At 41.5% G+C, this 20,376-nt stretch overlaps 1 protein-coding gene across 1 annotated transcript in view; it reads left to right on the forward strand.

Annotated features, from left to right (window-relative positions):
- The window catches only part of LOC138784618 (cadherin-10), a 123,618-nt gene that overhangs the window by 90,294 nt on the left and 12,948 nt on the right, over positions 1 to 20,376 (forward strand). The window contains exon 6 of the mRNA XM_069960241.1: positions 12,744 to 12,852. Within this exon, the coding sequence (XP_069816342.1) occupies positions 12,744 to 12,852 (109 nt within the window). The remainder of the gene's footprint in view (positions 1 to 12,743; positions 12,853 to 20,376) is intronic.

A 20,376-nucleotide genomic window follows, 5' to 3' on the forward strand; every position in this document is an offset into this window, starting at 1 on the left:
GGGGATTTCCTCATTTCAAACTATTTGTTGAAACATAAGACAACAATAGTGGTGGGTATACCCCAACAAAAATGTCCATCTTTTGATAACTTGGCATGTGCCCATGAGCATCAATTTTTATTGTTATTAATGTGGTACGGGATTGTAACTGTACCATTCACAATGTGTAGGGCAGTTCTGTATAGATTAGAGACACCTGCTGACTATAACATCACCATCACCAAAGGTAACAGTGGCATAGTGTTTTCCTTCTACACTAAATGAGGGACCAGTGGGTCTAAGTGTTTATTATTGATAAAACGCTAACTCATGTACCCCAGAACCAAGCGGTAATAATCCAACTGTAACTGATGCTGAAAGGCACATGACAAGTTATTGGCACATGTACATTTTTTTGTTGGGGTATATCGACAATTGCTATGGCAATTCATTGTCACCCCATAATTGTATCCTAGGGGTACTGGTGAGCTTAGAGAGGGAGCCCCTTACCTATGTAAAACAAGTTAGGTGCTTTAATTACTATTGACTGGGGCATCTAAATGGTTAAAGGGTTGGACTGGAGCTAGATTGTAAGCCCTTGTGGTCAGAGTCCTCTTCTCCATGTACCAGTCTGCCATTTGCCTTCATGTAATGTGCTTTGATCATGAAATGTTCTTGTTTGTTACCCCTGTCGCCTGAATAGCGCTCTGGAATTAAGGGCACTTTATAAATAAACTAGAAAATGTACCCGGCGCTGCCCGGGTATAAAGTGTCAGTGTGTTAATTAGATGTGTTCTAAGGTGCCCAGGAGGCCAAGCTAAAGGTATTGTTTCATCTGAGTTAATCAGTGGAATTAGTGTATACCTGTAGTGCATAGTTGGAGGGGTTCTGTATACCCACAATGTATAGTTTTTAGGGGTCTCGCATATCTGTAGTGCATAGTTGGGGGGGCTGTATACCTATAGTGTATAGTTGAGGGAGGTCCTGTATACCTGCAGTGTACAGTTGGTGAAGGTCCTGTATACCTATACTGTATAGTTCGGGGGTCCTGTATACCTGTAGTATATAGTTGGTGCTGTATACCTGTAATGTATAGTTGGTGGAGGTCTTGTATACCTGTAGTTTATAGTTTGAGGGTCCTGGATACCTGTAGTGTATAATTGGTGGAGGTCTTGTATACCTGTAGTATATAGTTCGGGGGTCCTGTATACCTGTAGTAAATAGTTTGAGGGTCCTGTATAACTATAGTATAGAGTTGGTGGAGGTCCTGTATACCTGTAGTGAATAGTTTGGGGTCCGATATACCCGTAGTATATAGCTGGTGGAGTTCCTGTATACCTATAGTATATTTGGGGTCCTGTATACTTGTAGTATAGAGTTGGTGAAGGTGCTGTATACCTGTATTATAGAGTTGGTTTAGGTCCTGTATACCTGTAGTGTATGGATTTGAGGTCCTGTATACCTGTAGTGTATAGTTTGGGGTCCTATATACCTGTAGTATATAGTTGATGGAGTTCCTGTATACCTGTAGTGTATAGTTTTGGGGTCCTGTATACCTGTAGTGTATAGTTTGGGGTCCTGTATACCTGTAGTATATAGTTGGTGGAGGTCCTGTATACCTGAAGTATATAGTTGGTGGAGGTCCTGTATATCTGTAGTATATAGTTTTGGGGTCCTGTATACCTGTAGTGTAAAGTTTGGGGTCCTGTATACCTCTAGTATATAGTTTTGTGGAGGTCCCGTGCACTTGTAGTGTATAGTTTTGGGGTCCTGTATACCTGTAGTGTCCTGTATACCTGCAGGGTTGTATTTACCCGTATGGCAGTGTTATTCAGTCACAGAGTGTCGGTATTGGTCATGTCTGGTATGGGGGTGTTATCCAGTCACAGTATGGCGGTATTGGTCAGGTCTGGTGTGGCAGTGTTATCCAGTCACGGTATGGTGGTATTGGTCAGGTCTGGTATAGCAGTGTTATCCAGTCACAGTATGGCAGTATCGGTCAGGTCTGATATGATGGTGTTATCCAGTCACAGTATGGTGGTATTGGTCAGGACTGGTGTGGCGGTGTTACCCAGTCACAGTTTGCCGGTATTGGTCAGGTCTGGTATGGCAGTGTTATCCAGTCACAGTATGGTGGTATTGGTCAGGTCTAGTATGACAGTGTTATCCAGCACAGTATGGCGGTATTGGTCAGGTCTGGTATGGCAGTGTTATCCAGTCACAGTATGGCGGTATTGGTCAGGTCTTATATGACAGTGTTATCCAGTCACAGTATGGCGGTATTGGTCAGGTCTAGTATGACAGTGTTATCCAGCACAGTATGGCGGTATTGGTCAGGTCTTATATGACAGTGTTATCCAGTCACAGTATGGCGGTATTGGTCAGGTCTGGTATGACAGTGTTATCCAGTCACAGTATGGCGGTATTGGTCAGGTCTGGTGTGGCAGTATTATCCAGTCACAGTATGGCGGTATTGGTCAGGTCTGGTGTGGCAGTGTTATCCAGTCACAGTATGGCGGTATTGGTCAGGTCTGGTGTGGCAGTGTTATCCAGTCACAGTATGGCGGTATTGGTCAGGTCTGGTGTGGCGGTGTTATCCAGTCACAGTATGGCGGTATTGGTCAGGTCTGGTATGGAGGTGTTATCCAGTCACAGTATGGCGGTATTGGTCAGGTCTGGTGTGGCGGTGTTACCCAGTCACAGTATGGCGGTATTGGTCAGGTCTGGCAGTGTTATCCAGTCACAGTATGGCGGTATTGGTCAGGTCTGGTATGACAGTGTTATCCAGCACAGTATGGCGGTATTGGTCAGGTCGGTCTGGTGTAGCAGTGTTACCCAGTCACAGTTTGGTATATCTGTTGTGCCCTGTATATACATGTTCTGTATAGATGGAGTAGGGGGCCCTGTATATACATGTCCTGTATAGATGGAGTAGGGGGTCCTGTATATACATGTACTGTATAGATGGAGTAGGGGGTCCTGTATATACATGTACTGTATAGATGGAGTAGGGGGTCCTTTATATACATGTACTGTATAGATGGAGTAGGGGGCCCTGTATATACATGTACTGTATAGATGGAGTAGGGGGTCCTTTATATACATGTCCTGTATAGATGGAGTAGGGGGTCTACCAGTTATTACTGTGGATGTTGTGAGGCAGCTTCCCTAGCAACCATTGCTCCCTGTGAAAATGAAAGCAGTAATCCTATTGGTTGCTAAGGCTCCAACTGCCGTGTCTGCTGCAGCTAATTATATCACCTGTGTTTGCAGTGAGGAGATTTTCCCATTCATCTCTATGGGGCGCCCCTCTTTCCCCTCCCCCTCCCCTCCTGTACATCTGGCGGGGACGGGAACTTCGCAATAACCTTCCCGGGCACCCAATGTATCTGTGTGCCAAATTTGGGGTCAAACGGTTCAGGCGTTTGGAAGTCTATAGAGGACAGACAGACAGACAGAAGGACAGACAGACAGACAGACTTTGATTTTTATGATATAGATTAATTTAACAATAATAATAGATCTCGGACACTGTAGTAGCGTGTATATACATAAAAAAGAAAAATGAGGCTTGTTACCATTAAAAAGACTTTATAAAATTACACACAACAAAAATCAAAATGTCTTAAGACAAACCAGACTGAGGTGGAGGGTCACTTAGCAATATAACATTATGTCACATAGTATAACTCATTAATATATGGGTTGTAGATTATTGAACCATCTATCCCAAATGCACCCATATTCTATTTATTTTTAATGCTGAGGCCCACAGTTGGACACTATAGTAACTGCCATTCCTAATACAGGTGCCACATCAAATGTACATTACAACTAACACCTATAGATTGATTCTAAGTGATTCTGCCACATTTTGCATTGTGATCGCTTCCTCAAGATAGCAGTAGTAGAGTGTTAGCTGCATGTAACAGCTAACTCCAACTACTGATGTATTAACAATATTACCAATTACTTTAATTATTAACTTACATTTGTTTATATACTCTTTGGAAGAAGAAAAAATAATGCAGAAAAAAAACACCTTAAATTGAAAACATTTGGTCGCAGTCGTGTTTTATTGCTATAGTCATTACCTGTGGGTTTCTATTGCAGTAAGAGTATTGAAAAAATCCTATTAAATCTTGAAAGGTATCTGTCAAGAAGTTATCTTAAAAAGGAAATGAAATTGAAGTTTTCACAGCAGTATTTTTTTTTTCCTTTATTTTTTTTTTGTTCTTCCTGGAACAGAAAATCTGCAGACAATATTTTATTTAAAGTTTGAATTACTTAAGTTGATTTGTTTATCAGGTGGAGAAAGAACTATTGATGCAAACTAGTATTTCTGCCTCCTGATACTATTAAAAAAAATTAATGCATAGCAGCTGTCTACTGACTCAAGAATGCAAAGTATACTGGAAAAAATATAATTCTTTCTTTTTGCCAATGTGCAGCTTACTTTTTTCTTTGTAGGTATCAGCAGTTCTAGGCTGATTTTCCTATGAGAGTTCCATTTTATAGTCCTTGTTTTACTGAGATGCAATAAGTGATGTTGCCATATTCAATCTCCCTGTCAGATTAAGGGATTTGGATAAGAACGAACAAAATGTTTAACAAATGTGTTGCCTTTTCACTGGCACTTAGCCAGGCACAGTTATATGAGAGTGAATGGAATTAGTGACAGGATAACTCAGGGATATATATATTTTTCTTGCACCATGGACATAATGCAAGAAAATGCACTCTTTAACAACACCAAGAAAAAGTCATGAAATTATGACACAGGATTGATACCCATTTCCTACCCATTTATTATCTTTTAGGCTATGTTCACACTAAGTATTTTGGCCCAGTATTTTGGTCCTTATATTGCAACCAAAATTAAAAGTTGATTGAAAACACAGGCTTTGTTTGCACACTGTTGAAATTTAGTGGATGGCCGTCATTTAATGGCAAATAATTGGCGTTATTTGAAAACAGCCATTGTTATGAAATAACTGCTATTACTTGTCATAAAATGACGGCCAACCATTACATTTCAACAGCGTGTGAACATAGCCTATCTGTGTTTTCAATCCACTCCTGGTTTTGGTTGCAATATGAGGAACAAAATACTGAGCAAAAATACTGTGTGTGAACCCAGCCTTAAAATCACTGGCGTCATTTTAAGGTAAAAATTACAGGAGTCATTTCACGTTTTTGATGCCAGTCATTGCAATGATGGCTGTTTGCACATTATTCTAGTTTAGGTGGACTAATTGCCTTTTGGGTGTGGATTTAGTTTAAAGGTTATATATACAAAGCTAGTGGGCACCACTCATAATAATGGAGTGCTAAACCAGTGCACATAAATAGTATACAATTCTCAAAAAGAAAAAAAAGAAAAAAAATATGCACAGCACATCACAAAAAAAATCTTTATTACATAACTAACATGAGTACAAAAAATGCATATAAAAATAAATGTACAGGAGTAATACAACAAGGGAGACAAAACCCCAAATACTACTCTACATTTAAATCACTTAAAATGTCAACAGAAGTCTACTGGCATTCCAGCTAGGAATAATCTACTCTAATCTAATCAACCTGACCCTGGACTGTATATACAATAGTAGTTGTAGAACATCTCTACCCCAACAAAAGAACCTGTGAGCCACAATGCAACAGAAGAGGATATAGGGGGAGATTTATCAAACTGGTGTAAAGTAGAATTGTCTTAGTTGCCACTAGCAACCAATCAGATTCCACCATTCATTTTTCAAAGAATCTGTGAGGAATGAAAAGTGGAATCTGATTGGTTGCTCGGGGCAACTAAGACAATTCTACTTTACACCAGTTTGATAAATCTCCCCCATAGAGTAAAAACAAGGGGGAAATGGAAAAAAATCTCCATATGCAGTCCAACAGATGAGAAAAGGAATCACCCCACGCGTTACGCCATCTAGCAGCTTCCTCAGGGATGTCTGAGGAAGATCCCTGGTTTGCTAGAATCAATAGGCCATGGTAACACAATAAGGTTAAGCAGCTTACTTACAGTAGAATGAACAACAAACAGTCTTGTGTTGAAAAATGGCTCCTGGGACACTTAAGAGAAAAGCTTGTAACATTGGTTCCTAGAATATAGATGGGTTTGGATTCTGTAAATTATGCCACCTCACACCATAATCCCAGGAGTAAAACTAATTTACTTGGCCAAGTGCATTCAGCATGGCAGGAAATTTCTCAGACAGCCATTAACCCCTCAGTTTTGGCCATTAGTGACTGGCCTATTTTGGCCCTTAATGATCAAGCACTTAAAAAAAAAATGTTGCCCCCCTCCAACAGCAGTGCTGTTTTTGTGGGACTAATTCTACTTTTAATTAATGCCTTTTTTAGAGTGGATAAAGTTTCATTTATTTAACCTTTTTGTATTTCCATAAAGAGGTTGTCCAACATTTTTTTTTTATTGGAAATGTGAATAATTTGTAATCCGTCCCTTTCCCTTAGTTGTATTCTCTTACCTTTTTTCTCCCCTGTGTCCCTTGGCCTCCTCCTCTGTTGATGCGTTTTGGATTTGTGTTTGTTTACATAAAGAACTTCCAGGTCACAGGGGTCAGCAGTGACATCACAGCTCTGCAAGCCTATAGCTCCACCCCCTCCTCTCTGAATCTAGCTCCACCCACTCTACCCATAGGCAGGGAAATGTCTGTATTACTATAAGTGCCTTTTGAGCAGCATGGTGGCTCAGTGTCTGACAATTACTTATGTTATCAAATAAACTAGGTTTTTTTTACACTTTTATCTGTTGAAGGACTACAAAACCCAGCAAAACCCAGCACACCTGTACATGTACATGTGTAGGATTTGTAGTCCTGGATTACATATACACTACAGTAGCCATCCTACTAGTAGGTGGGGTATATACCTGCTCTCAATATGACACACAGCAGCAGCAGCTCTGCTCTAACACTTTATATCCTTACAGTACAATAGTAATAATATAGGGGAAGATTTAACAAAGCCTGTGCAGGTTACCCAGTTACCCATAGCAACCAATCAGATTGCTTCTTTCATTTTAAAAAAGGCCTTGGAAAATGAAACCTAGAATCTGACTGGTTGCTATGGGCAACTGCTTTCCTGTTCCTCTGCACCCCCATAGTTCCTTTATTTACTGTTTATAGATCCAACCTATGCTGCAGTGCTGTACAGTGATTGTAGTCTGTCATGTAGCCCTTACTGCTGCAGTTTCTTCTTGGCTCAGATGTCGATTAGATGTTAGGGGTGGGGCTAAGGAAATGTGCATGTATAACCCCACCCACCTGATGACTCACTGTTCCCTCACTGGCAGGAACAGGAAACAGAAAGGGAACGTGACAACACAGGAAGTAAAGAAAACACAGGCAGAGTGGTCATGTGACTAAGCCTGAGAACACAGTAAACACTCTAAATAAAAAATAGAAGTATATGTAGAATATACAACACCTACAGAGGTCAATGCAATGGTAGTTTATTGAAAAATCCCAGACAACCCCCTTAAAGACCATTTTTGTTATTATACTTTAATGTTTTCCTCCTCATGTTTAAAAGGACACAGAGCTTGCATTTTTCACCTACAGGCCATTATGAGCCCCTTTTGTACAGCAACTGGGCTTTGCAATGACAGACATTTTTTTTCATAAGAAATGCTACAAAACTGTGTGTGTGTGTGTGTGGGGGGGGGGCATATATGCTGGGTGAAATTGTAAAGAAAAAATAAATTGGAGGGCCCCGAAAACTGAGTTTTAAGGCATCAAAATTAAAGATGCCAGAAGTTTGTTTTGCGAGGTTCGCAAATTTTGGGTCCAATGTAATATTTGCGAATTGAATCTCGAAAACAAATTTCAATAAAGCGGCCAAACTATAGTAACTACAGTACTGGGACTATTACAAAAGGACAAATTTGTTAATGCTTGTAAAAGATTAGAAAAAAAATGGAAAATCTAAATAAAAAAAAATTAACCAGTCAAAATTAGCCAGTTAAGTTTTAACTTTGCACCATGGGCAGCAGTAGGCAGCAGTGGACATCAGAGAACCAGCAGCGTAACATCAATTTTTTTTCCAGCACAGAGGTGGACATCGGTGGACCAGTGGTGTATAATTACCTTTTCTCCATGGACATCATTGAACGCCGGTGGATCGGAGGTGGTGGGGCAGGGACAGCACTCGGAATTTCTTCTCTAAGGGTGTTTAAGCTATCTCCATCTTAAATAAACAGAGAAGGGGGATAACATCTGATGGGGTATGGGAGTGACAGTCCCACCCTAGCTTTATTCACACCCAAAAAGCCTCACTCGAAGGCTATGTTCATACTACGTTTAACAGCATCTGTTGCTGCCGGGCTGTACTTTGGACGTTCCGGCAGCCGATACTATTTTTTTTTTTTACATTTGACTCACTGGCACCATCGGGTGTGCCCGCAAATCAATTAGCCATTAACTTCAGCGTAATGTGCGCCGCTGGCTGAATTTGCATTGTGCAAACAGCTATTATTTCCGGTCGCTGTTCAGTGAACAGCGTCCAGAATTAATAGGTATTAATGCTGTGTGAACACAGCAGGTGGCATTGTATTGACTTCAATGCAATGCCGCTCTTGCAGTAAAGAATGGACGCTGATTCCATTGCAATAAGTGCCGGTTCTTTACTAAAATATTACAAAGTGTTAACTTAGCCTGATTGTGCATTTACATGCACAGGGCTGCTGCATAAAACCATCAGCAAATCATTATGCCCGTTAGTACTATGTAGACTTTAGAAAATATGTAGTTTCAGTGTTGAACTAGGTAGTTCCGCACTAAACTGTGTATTATCCACTCGCCCCATAATACTAAAAGCTGGCAGAATTACATCGCCATATGTGAAGCTGTTACTGCACATTCACAAGATCTGGAGAGCACAGAGAGACTATGCATAATTAGGAGGCCGTAAAAGCAGGTGGGCAGAACAGTGCACTGGGGGACCGACCGTGGAGCATCCCCAGTGCCCCAAACTGGTTCATTTGCATAATTTCTTTTTATTAAACTACTGGGAAAAAAAGGTGCCGAGGAGCAAAATAAGAAAACCAGAACCAGAATCATCACCTATCCAACTACATGTACCTATCAGCAGGTTGGTGTGTACAGACCTGCTGATAGTTTTCCTTTAAGAATAATTGAAAAGGAAACCATATAACAACAAATTAAAGATTACATCAAGTATATTATCCCAGAGAAAAAGCTTGTTAGGTGAAAGATGGGAGCAAACGTAGCAGAAATAATCATTTTGCCAGGGGGGGGGGGGGGGGGGTAGATCCTTTAAGTTGTTAAAAGGTGTGAAAGGGTTCTCATAGTTCAGTTCCTTGGCTAACACAATTTTTATGCACTGATTGATATTATGTGGAAATTAATGAGAAAGTTAAGTTTATAGATTAAAAAAAAAAAAAAATTAGGGTGGATTAGCTTTAGGCCATGTTCACACACATTAAAATAATACCAAAATACGGTTGTAATTTTGAGTTAAAATACAACAATGTGGGTACAGGTAAAAACAAAAAACAGAAAAACAAACAGGCATAATAGTGAGCTTGTTTGTTATCTTGACTGCCGTAATCTGTTTTCTATACAGAGTGCAAAGCCATTTTTTCATTGACTTTATTGCAACACATTATGACAGTGAAGACATAGCCGTATTTTGATATTATTTTAGTGTGTGTTTGAAAACAGCCTAAAATGCAATTAAATTACAAAGTTAGGCTTCAATGGGGAACTTTAGAGAGTAATGATATTTATACAGGGTGGTCTAAAAGTAGGTGGACAGAAAATAATAACATTTATTTTGATTTGGGAAAGACACAATGTCTCACAACAGCTTCTAAATCTCTGATTTCTATACTTTTAGCCCTTTTGGGGATCCCTCCCTACCTATCTTCACCTAAAAGCTTTCTCTCCCTGGTATACAGTCTGTCCCACTCTAGTTCCAACCAGAAAGTGTCACAAATCTGAAATCACCTATTCTTATACACAGGAGAAGGGCTATATTTACCACTAGGCACCTGTGGTCTGGTGCCTAGGGCAGCACTTTGCTGCTGAGCTCTTTGCAATTCTCTCTAGAGTGGGGCTCATGTCTCTTATCTGGAGACTGACAGTACTACAGACCAATAGGGTGCCTGCCCCTCTATGTGCACATGTTTTCTGGGACAACACAGTAGACAGGCACTCAAGAAAATGCTAGTAAAACCTTTTCTGTATGCTAACAGACCACAAACAAATTTACTTTAGCTACTACTAGGTTCCGCATTTTGCAGCTACTTTTGGAAATGGTTATAGAAATGACTATGCAATCCATTCTAATTCTACATAAAAAAGTCTGTAGCTTATTTTTCTATTTATTTGCTATTATACCTTATTTTGTATAGCTTCTGGGGAAGATGCCAGACCAGCACAGAGCTTTTCCTTGTTATGCATGGTGACCTGCACCAACTTCTACCTGTGTAGTGTAGAGGAGGTATCCACGTCCATTACTTCTAAGTATGGTATTGATCTCGCAGTTATCTCATCTCAATGTCAGCACTACATGAAGAGGGGTTTACAATGAGATCATTGGGTCACAATTAGGGATGAGTGAACTGTAAAGCTCGGGTCAGTGCGGGAATCTCCTTATTCTGGTTCTGGGCCAAACATGAATTTCATTTCATTTTCATTGCCAGCCTCTGGTCTTCTATCTTCACCAGACCTGCTGTGTTCCAGGTATCTCTTGCAGTCACTGCTCAGCTTCTCAGTGACTGCAACAGTGTCCTGCCTCAGCCACAAATTGGCTGAGCAGAAACTGCAGGAGTCGACTGAGCACATTAAGAGCTGTGTAGAGGGTCTGCCTAAACAGAAGACTGGAGCCCAAGTCAGGGGAAAGTATGAATACTTTTCCTCTCAGCCCCCAAGGAGTTAAGTGGGAAGCTATGCATTTTCACATAAGCTCTTGGGGCCAGACTGAAGAGTATGTATATTTTTTATTTTTAAAATAAATAAAAAAAATTTTTTTTAAGGAAAGCATGAAGAATTCCCCCTCTTTCTTAAAACCAGCCAGGTAAAAAAACAAACAGCAAAAGCCTAGTAAATCTAAACACTCTCTTCAGCTTAATAATACCAGCCTCCTGTCGTCCATACCAGGAGCACTCTTTTTGATGCTCCAGAACTACTACTACTTGGCTCTTTCCAGTACCCCTGTAGCAGTGGTTGCTAGGGTAATGATGTGGGGGTTAGTGTTAGCCATTTTATGGGCTAATACTGAAACCCAGCTTATTAATGGATGCCGTCTATGAGGTGGCTTCTACTACTAAGCCTATAAAGTGCATAAAAAAGACACTTTTTTTTAAAAAAGTAAATTTTTGTAAAACATGTAAACATTCACACTTATCATTGACCATTTTATTAAAAAATAATAATCCATTGGTCATTAATGCAGTCCAATAAATTCAATATAGTCCCAACAATACCGATATATGGAAAATAAAAAGGAGAACCAAAAAAAATAAATAAAAAGACTGGAAGTCATTTTGACAGGTGTTCTGCTCTTTTACAGTATGCAGCATCTGTAAGAATAGCTGTTGACTGTACTCCAATTGTTGTGCTGAGACTCCTGCAATTTCAGCTCAGCCAATCAGTGGCTGCAGCAATGTCCAGTCTCAAACACTGGTTGGCCGATTGCAGATAATGGAGCTGACCCGGTGAAGATAGAAGATGCCAACTGATCTCAGTTAATGCCCCTGACCCAGTATAACCATGGCTGTAAGCATGCTGTGCTGCCTGTAGCTGGTTGGAATTTAGGTTGTGATTCCTACTGGGGAGGGTCAGATTAAAAGCCGTACAGGCATGTGGCCATGGATTTTAACTGAAATTAACCAGAAATGCTGAAGAGAATAACTCTTGTATTGTGTGTTCAAAGATTTTTTTTCTACAATATAATTAAAAGAGTTTAAAAAAACACTTCTTTCTGAGACTCTTGATTATTGCAAAAAATTGGAATAATTGGTTTCCATCCCTAGTGATTGCATACAACGTGCATAATATTATATGGATCAAATTTCATTGGTCTATAAGGAGAAAACTATGAGCTCTACTGCAACACCTGAAAGATACACAAATATCCAAAATTGATTAACTTAACAGGTAACTTTACTATCCACACTAGTACAGGCCACCAATCTGTATTCTTCCCCAGTTTTTATCTCAAAGAAATGAATGTGAGCTGTCAACCACTTGTAGAAAAACTACCTTTAATATGTAGGCATCACTTCAAAATGAAATGCCATGCTTTAGATTTTTAGATTCACATTTTCTTTCCTCCTTCCTTAAGATAAACCATCAATATTTGATTGATAGGATAAGGATAGGCCATCAATATTTAGGTCCCAGAGAAAACTTTAAATACAGTCTCACACTAGGAAGATTATGTCTCCTATAGTTAACAGACAACAGTGTTTTAACGTTCCCCCTTATAGATGACACATTAATAATGATGTTTATACTTCACAGCAGGAAGATATTAAGAGTATGACTGCACATTTATAATAATGCCAGTCATTTAAATCCCTAGACACTGGAGCTTACCTTCTTCTGTTAGCTTGACTTAGCCCCTTACAGGAAATACATAATTTATTTAACATCCAACTTTCTAGTTCTTTTCTCAATCTTTTCTAATTTTCAAACTTTATGTATGTCTGCAGTATTGTTTGTCAAACTATTATTCTACATTTAATATTCTTTTATGTTTTACAGTTAATACAGACCATAAGTGCGGTGGACAAAGATGAGCCGCCAGGTGGCCAAAAGTTCTTCTTCAGTTTAGCATCAGTTAATCCAAACTTTACAGTCCAGGATAATGAAGGTACAGTGGTGATATTATGTAAAATACAGAATAACATATGACTGCTCTTTTTATGCTCCACAAATAAAGTTTACCACCTTGTGAGACAGACCAAATGTAACTGTAAGTAAGTTGCATTTAGTCTATTCAATCCTATGATCATGCTGCGGGGAAGTCGAGGTATACACTGGCAGAATTTGGACATATACTGATGATGGAACATTAAAAGTCATATGAACAGGGCTTTCCTTGGTATAAAATATATTATTCTTGTAAATAGAGTTGAATTTTTTTTTTATAACAATAGCGAAATAAGTATGTTTTTTTAGACAAAGTTTTTAATCTTTGTACAAATCACAGATGAGAATTCTATTTGTTATAAATTATGCAATAATTCAGGCAACTGCATAATAGGAAGTGTAAATTTAAACATTTAGTTAATGTTTTGTTAGAGATGAGCGAGTAGTGACATATTCACACGCTCAAAATCTGATTTGAACAGACCTCGATGTTCGACTATTCAATCCAATATCTAGTAATGAGCGAACACGTTCGTAAATGTTCGTGTGTTCGTACGAACATGACGCTGATTGTTTGTGTTTGATGATCACAAACAATTTGTTGGATGATCGGAATGGTTATAACGATCATTTTCGAACATATTCGAACCTGCGAATGTACTCAGCTGCGTAATTTACTCTTTACACCTGATAATCATTATGCATGTGCATAACTAGTGAATTTGTAAATGTTTGACAAACACGAAGCAATCACAACATATTTTTTTTTTTTATGTTCTTGCTCGGGATCCAAACATCAGGATTAGGGATGGTCCGAACCCGCCGAGGTTCGGGTTCGGATGAACCCGAATGCTCGGCATTGGATTCCCGCTGTCTGCCTGCTCCGCGCAGCGGGCGGATCCAGCGGGAAGACCGCCCGGAAAAATGGGATACAGCCTATGGCTATGGCTGTATCCCATTTTTCCAGGCTTTCCTCCCGCTGGATCTGCCTGCTGCACGGAGCGGGCAGACAGCGGGAATCATTACCGAGGGTTCGGGTTCGAACGAACCCGATACGAACTCGGTTTGGACCATCCCTAATCAGGATGTTCACTCAGCACTACAAATATTAAACCCCGATAAAGTCTATGGGAGAATAATGCTTGTTTCTTAAAAACCTAAATTTGAGCCTCTGGAACGCAACTTGAACAGCAGAGGAAGCATGTCTGGGTGCATCCAACATGCCCAATTAGCAATATTATGCCACTATCACAGCCTCTCAACAATACACTCCAAACACAATATAACCTCTATGTAAAGTGGAAAAAAATACATGGAAACCTTCTTTGCTCTACATTAGCATAGACAGAAAGCCAACTTGTCCTAATAATAATATAAAATCCTGCACCCCTTTAACCCCTTAAGGACAGAGCCTGAAATGGCCTTAATGACAGAGACAAATTTTATGAATATGACCAGTGTCACTTTAGTCATTAATAACTTCGGGATGCTTTTACCTATCCGGCTGATTCTGAGATTGTTTTCTCGTGACATATGGTACTTTACATTTCTGGTAAATTGGAGTCGATACTCATAACAAATCTTTATGAAAAAAACCCAAATAATGTGAAAAAATGCATTTTTCCAACTTTGAAACTTCTTTGCGTATACAGAAAGTGGTTATACCACATAAATTATATATTAAATAGCATTAGCAACATGTCTACTTTATGTTGGCGGCATTTATTAAACTATCTTTCATTTTTTTTAGACGATAGGAAGCTTAAAACATTAGCAGCAAATTTCCAAATTTTCAGTAAAATTTCAAAATCAGATATTTTTAGGGACCTGTTCAGGTTTAAAGTGTATTTGAGGGGCCTGTATGTTAGAAAGCCCCACAAAGCACCCCATTTCAGAAACTGCACCCCCCAAACTCTGCAAAAGCATATCCAGAAAGTGTTTTAACCCTTTAGGGTAGTCACAGAAATAAAAGCTAAGTGTGTAAGGAATTTGAAAATTTTAATTTTCTGTGCAGAGATTTTATTGTAATCCAATATTTTTCATAATTATAAACCTATTACCAGAGAAATGCACCCCAATAATTATTGCCCCGTTTCTGCAGTTTATAGAAATACCCCATATGTGGCCCTATTGCGCTATTTGACGCAACCACAAGCCTCAGATATAAGGGAGCGCCTAGTGAATTTCAACGCCTCCGTTATATTTGGTCATTTTTGACTGTACCACTTCAGGTTGGCAGAGGCTCTGGGGTGCCAAAACCTAAAAAACACCCCTAAAGGGACACCATTTAGAAAACTACACCCCTCAAGGAATGTAACAAGGGGTGCGGTGAGCATCTGGACCCCACAGGTGCTTCACAGATTTTCCGAACAATATGGCGTGAAAAAAGAAAAATTTATTTTTTACACTAAAATGTTGTTCTAGCCTTCAATTTTTCATTTTCTTAAAGGAATAAGAGGCAAAAAAAGACAAAAAATGTGTAGCGCAGTTTCTCCCGAGTACAGAAATACCCCACATGTGGCGATAGAGTGCCAAGGGGGCGCAGGACGAGCCTCCAAAGGGAAGGAGCGCCAATTGGCTTTTGGAAGCTAAATTTCACTGAAAAGGATTTCAAGGGCCATGTCGCATTTACAGAGCTCTCGTGCTGCCAAGACACTGGAAACCCCCCACAAGTGATTCCATTCTGGAAACTACACCCCTCAAGGAATCTAACAAGGGGTGCAGTGAGCATATGGACCCCACTGGTGACGGGCACAAATGTGGAACAATGTGACGTGAAAGGGAAAAATTTCATTTTTTCACTTTCATGGCACAAATGTGCCCATCATCAAGGGGTCCATATCCTCACTGCACCCCTTGTTAGATTCCTTGAGGGGTGCAGTTTCCAGAATGGGGTCACTTGTGGGGGGTTTCCAGTGTTTTGGCAGCACGAGGGCTCTGTAAATGCGACATGGCGTTCATCATCCATTCTAGCCAAATCCAACCTCCAAAATCCAAATGGTGCTCCTTCCCTTCGGAGGCTTGCCCTGCGCCCACATGGCGCTTTATGTCCACATGTGGGGTATTTACGGACTCGGGGGAAATTGCTCTACACATATTGTGTGTTTTTTTCTCTTTTAACCCCTTGTGAAAATGATAAATTCAAGGCTAAACCAACATTATAGTGTAAAAAATGTAATATTTCATTTTCACGCCACATTGTTCCACATTTGTGCCCGTCACCAGTGGGGTCCATATGCTCACTACACCCCTTGTTACATTCCCTGAGGGGTGTAGTTTCCATAATGGGGTCACTTGTGGGGGGTTTCAACTGTCTTGGCAACACAGAGGCCTTTTGAATGCAACATGGCCCCTCAAAATCCATTCCATCCAAATCCAGCCTTCAAAAACGAAATGGTGCTCCTTCCCTTCGGAGGCTTACCCTGCACCCGCATGGCGCTTTATGTCCACATGTGGGGTATTTACGGACTCGGGGGAAATTGCGCTACACATTTTGTTTTTTTTCTCCTCTTTTAACCCCTTGTGAAAATGATATATTCAAGGCTAAACCAACATTATAGTGTAAAAAATGTAATATTTCATTTTCACGCCACATTGTTCCACATTTGTGTCCGTCACCAGTGGGGTCCATATGCTCACTACACCCCTTGTTACATTCCTTGAGGGGTGCAGTTTCCATAATGGGGTCACTTGTGGGGGGTTTCAACTGTCTTGGCAAAACAGGGGCCTTTTGAATGCAACATGGCCCCTCGAAATCCATTCCATCCAAATCCAGCCTTCAAAAACCAAATGGCGCTTCTTCCCTTTGGAGGCTTACCCTGCACCCGCATGGCGCTTTATGTCCACATGTGGGGTATTTCCGTACTCAGGGGAAATTGCTCTACACATTAAATGTTTTTTTTATCTTTTAACCCCTTGTGAAAATGAAAAAACATGACAAGATTAATGATTTAGAGTAAAAATTTTACAAAAATTACACTAAATTTTGGTCTAGCCTTGATTTTTTTCCATTTCCACAAGGGGTTAAAAAAGAAAATGAACACAAAACGTGTAGGGTAGTGTCCCCTGAGTACGAAAATACCCCACATGTGGGCATAATGTGCCATATGGGCACAGGGCAAGTCACCAAAGGGACAGAGCGCCATTTAGAGGCTGGAATGGAGGATGGAGGCCATGTCGCAATTACAAAGCTCCTGTGCTGCCAGGACAGTAGAAACCCCCAACAAGTGACCCCATTCTGGAAACTACACCCCATAAGGAATCTAACAAGGGGTGCAGTGAGCATATGGACCCCACTGGTGACGGGCACTTACGTAGAACATGTGCCGAGAAAATAAAAAATACAATTTTTTTCATTTTCACGTCCCAAATGTGGCCGTCACCAGGGGGCCATATCCCCGCTGCCCCCCTTCTTAGATTCCTTATGGGGTGTAGTTTCCAGAATGGGGTCATTTGTGGGGGGTTTCTACTGTCCTGGCCGCACAGAGGCTTTGTAATTGCATCATGGCATCCTCTAATGGGAATGGCAGCCATACCTACTTAGCTGGGGAAAAGGGACAATTCTAATTTATTTGGGGGTATTAGGCCAATTATTAGTTTATAAGGTTGAAAATGACAGGTGTCCATCAAACTCAATCTGTGTTGATCCAGAGGAAGGCAAAAAACCCTCGTAAGGCAGACGACAGTAGCCTCATCACAGGGGAAAAATTCCTTCCTGACTCCATAATGGCGATCAGAATAATCCCTGGATCAACGTGACCCCTGAAATAGGAATAAGGGACAGAATTTAGATAATGTAGAACCCCAGTGACGTGTGGTGCGCCTTGGAGCGATCCAGTATGCAGAGCCGGGGTGATGAGGACAGGTGTCACACTGGAAAATGGTGTCCTTCCTGATCCCCCTGTTACGCCACACTCTGCACTTCTTCTGGGGTCTCCTGTTCTCCTGTGTGGGGGACGTCACCTGGAAAATGTTGTCCTGGTGCGATACGGGGTCCTTCATATCCAGAAGTGCTGGGTCCGCTCCATGGCTGCTAAATATTAGGGCGCTATTACGGCTTCTGATATGTTCGGATCGTGCCGCAAGCTACAGGGCAGCGAGGGACCGGAAGAGGGGGTGCTGGTATAAAGGTTATACCCGTACAGGTGGTAACCTTTATCCAGCAATGGAAAAATCAGTTCCCGAACGATCTTCCCACTAACTCCGAGGATGGGGGGGGAGGGGGCATCTGGGGGCTGGATTCGGGTGTCCCTTCCTACATACACTCTAAGGGTATGTGCACACTGCGGAATCGCGACAGATAACCTTTTGTGCATTCCACAGCTGGCACCCACCGGCGGACTGATGCAGGCGCACGTCTCCACACGTGTCATAGACTCCATTCTATGCACGGGCGGATTCCGCTCTCCGTCCAACGTATTCATTCTTTGGATGGACGATGGAATCCGCCCGTGCATAGAATGGAGTCTATGACACGGGTAGAGACATGCGCCCGCATCAGTCCGCCGGCGGGTGCCAGCTGCGGAATGCACAAAGGGTTATCCTTCGCCATTCCGCAGTGTGCACGTACCCTAAATCTGTAAGTGTACCCTGAGGTACTGTCACAGAGTTTGTAGAATTTCACTCCATACCGTCATCTCTTATTGGGACGGTACTGGCGGAAAAGACGTGTCTGGGGGGCAGCGTACGCTACGCTACCCCCAGACACGTCACTGGATGATGAGGATGAATGGAGGAAAGAACGATCCCCCCCATTCATCCTCACTGGCTGTTTCGGTGTCGGAGGTAATAATAACGTATCCCTCTGACGCCGAAAACACCCTGGGGGCCATCTTTATACGGGGATTGGTATATGGGGTATGTAGTGGTGTAGTGTCAAACTTTATTCAATGTAGTGTGGTGTAATGTAGTGTTTTTTACGTGTTTTTTTACAGTAAGTATAAAAAAAAAACCTACGCCAACAAAGGAGTTGCTGATAAATGCCGCACTTATGTGCGGCACTTATAAGCAGACCGTGGCAGTAGAATATAGAAAAAAAACACCCTACGCCAAAAAGGAGGAGTTGCTGATTAGCAGCGCACTTTCGTGCGATGCTGATCAACACTCAGCGGCGATAGGGTGCGGAAAATAGAAAAAAAAAAATTTGAAAAAAAAAAAAAAAATAAATTCTACATTCTGAACATCCCTATAGTGGCTGATACGTGTATTACACATATCAGCCGCTAGAGGGCAGCAGAGCGCAAAATACGGAAACAGCCGACGCTGGAGCCGAAAATAGCCGAGAGAAGCCGAACGTGACGTCACGGAAGAAGCCGAAGACCCGAACGAAGACGAGGATGCCGCGAACCCGGAAGACGCCGATCAGGAGCCCGGGACAGGTGAGTAATGTACAAATACCTGCTCTGGACCCCTCGGCTGCCTAGCTGAGGGGTCCAGGGCGTTCACGGCGATCGGGCCGGTGGCACGGCGATCACCATTACTTTTTACAGTAATGGCGGTCGGTGCCGTCCTCGGACAGCACCGACCGCCATTTTTTTCCGGGTCATCGGGTCGCCGATGACCCGGAAAGGTTCCGATCGCCGCTATTGGCTGATCTGAATTGATCAGCCTATAGCGGCGATCGTAAGCACGGGGGGTGTTAACCACCCCCCGTGCCGTGAAGCTAAGATGGCCTGCTATGATTTATAGCAGGCCATCTTCCCCGACCGCTGTGTGTGAACACGCAGCGATCGGGGAAACATCGGGCGTAAATTTACGCCCTGATGCGCCAAGTACCAGGGCGCGAGGGCGTAAGCTTACGCCCGATGTCGTTAAGGGGTTAAATTATGTTGCCTATAACAACCAATCATATAGCACCCACAGCAAATAGGTCTGGAGAACCTATTCTGGAGAATTATCAGCTGCCTGTCTAAGTAGATGATGTGCTATTAGGCAGCCTATATATACTATGCTGTGTGTTGAAGTAGCCCTAAGAAAAGCTCTCTCTCACTACCTTCAAGATGGCATCTGACGACGAGCAGGAAAAGCAAAATTCTTTTAGTTGAGAGCTCACAAGAGTAAGCCAGCCAATGATTGTTCTTGCGATGCCAGCATGCTACTAGACCCACACCGCTGCATAGTTATTGGCCAGAAAAAGGCGCCAGGCAAGGTGGGAGGAGTATTTAGAATAGTGTAGTATTTAATCGAATAACTACTCGATCAAGTATCACTCACTCATATCTACGTTTTGTTGCTGTGTTGACAAAGGAGTTCAGAAAGTGTCTGTAAAAAGCGTATGCAGTTGTCTTTTCATCTTTAACACAATAGACAGAACAAATGTTGGAGGTTCTGAGTTAACTGAAAAAGTCCAGTTCCAATTTCAGGAACTAAAAAGTCTTGAGGTCTAAATGTAAAAGTTGTTGATGCCTTTAGGTATTAAAAGCACTGACAAAACTGTTAAAACAAAGAAAGTAATGTAAATCATTATATGAAACATTTTGTTTTGCTAGTATCTTTTCAGTTACAATTTGCCAGAGCTTTTACACTG

The sequence above is a fragment of the Dendropsophus ebraccatus genome, chromosome 2, assembly GCF_027789765.1.
Source record: "Dendropsophus ebraccatus isolate aDenEbr1 chromosome 2, aDenEbr1.pat, whole genome shotgun sequence".
NCBI lineage: Eukaryota > Metazoa > Chordata > Amphibia > Anura > Hylidae > Dendropsophus > Dendropsophus ebraccatus.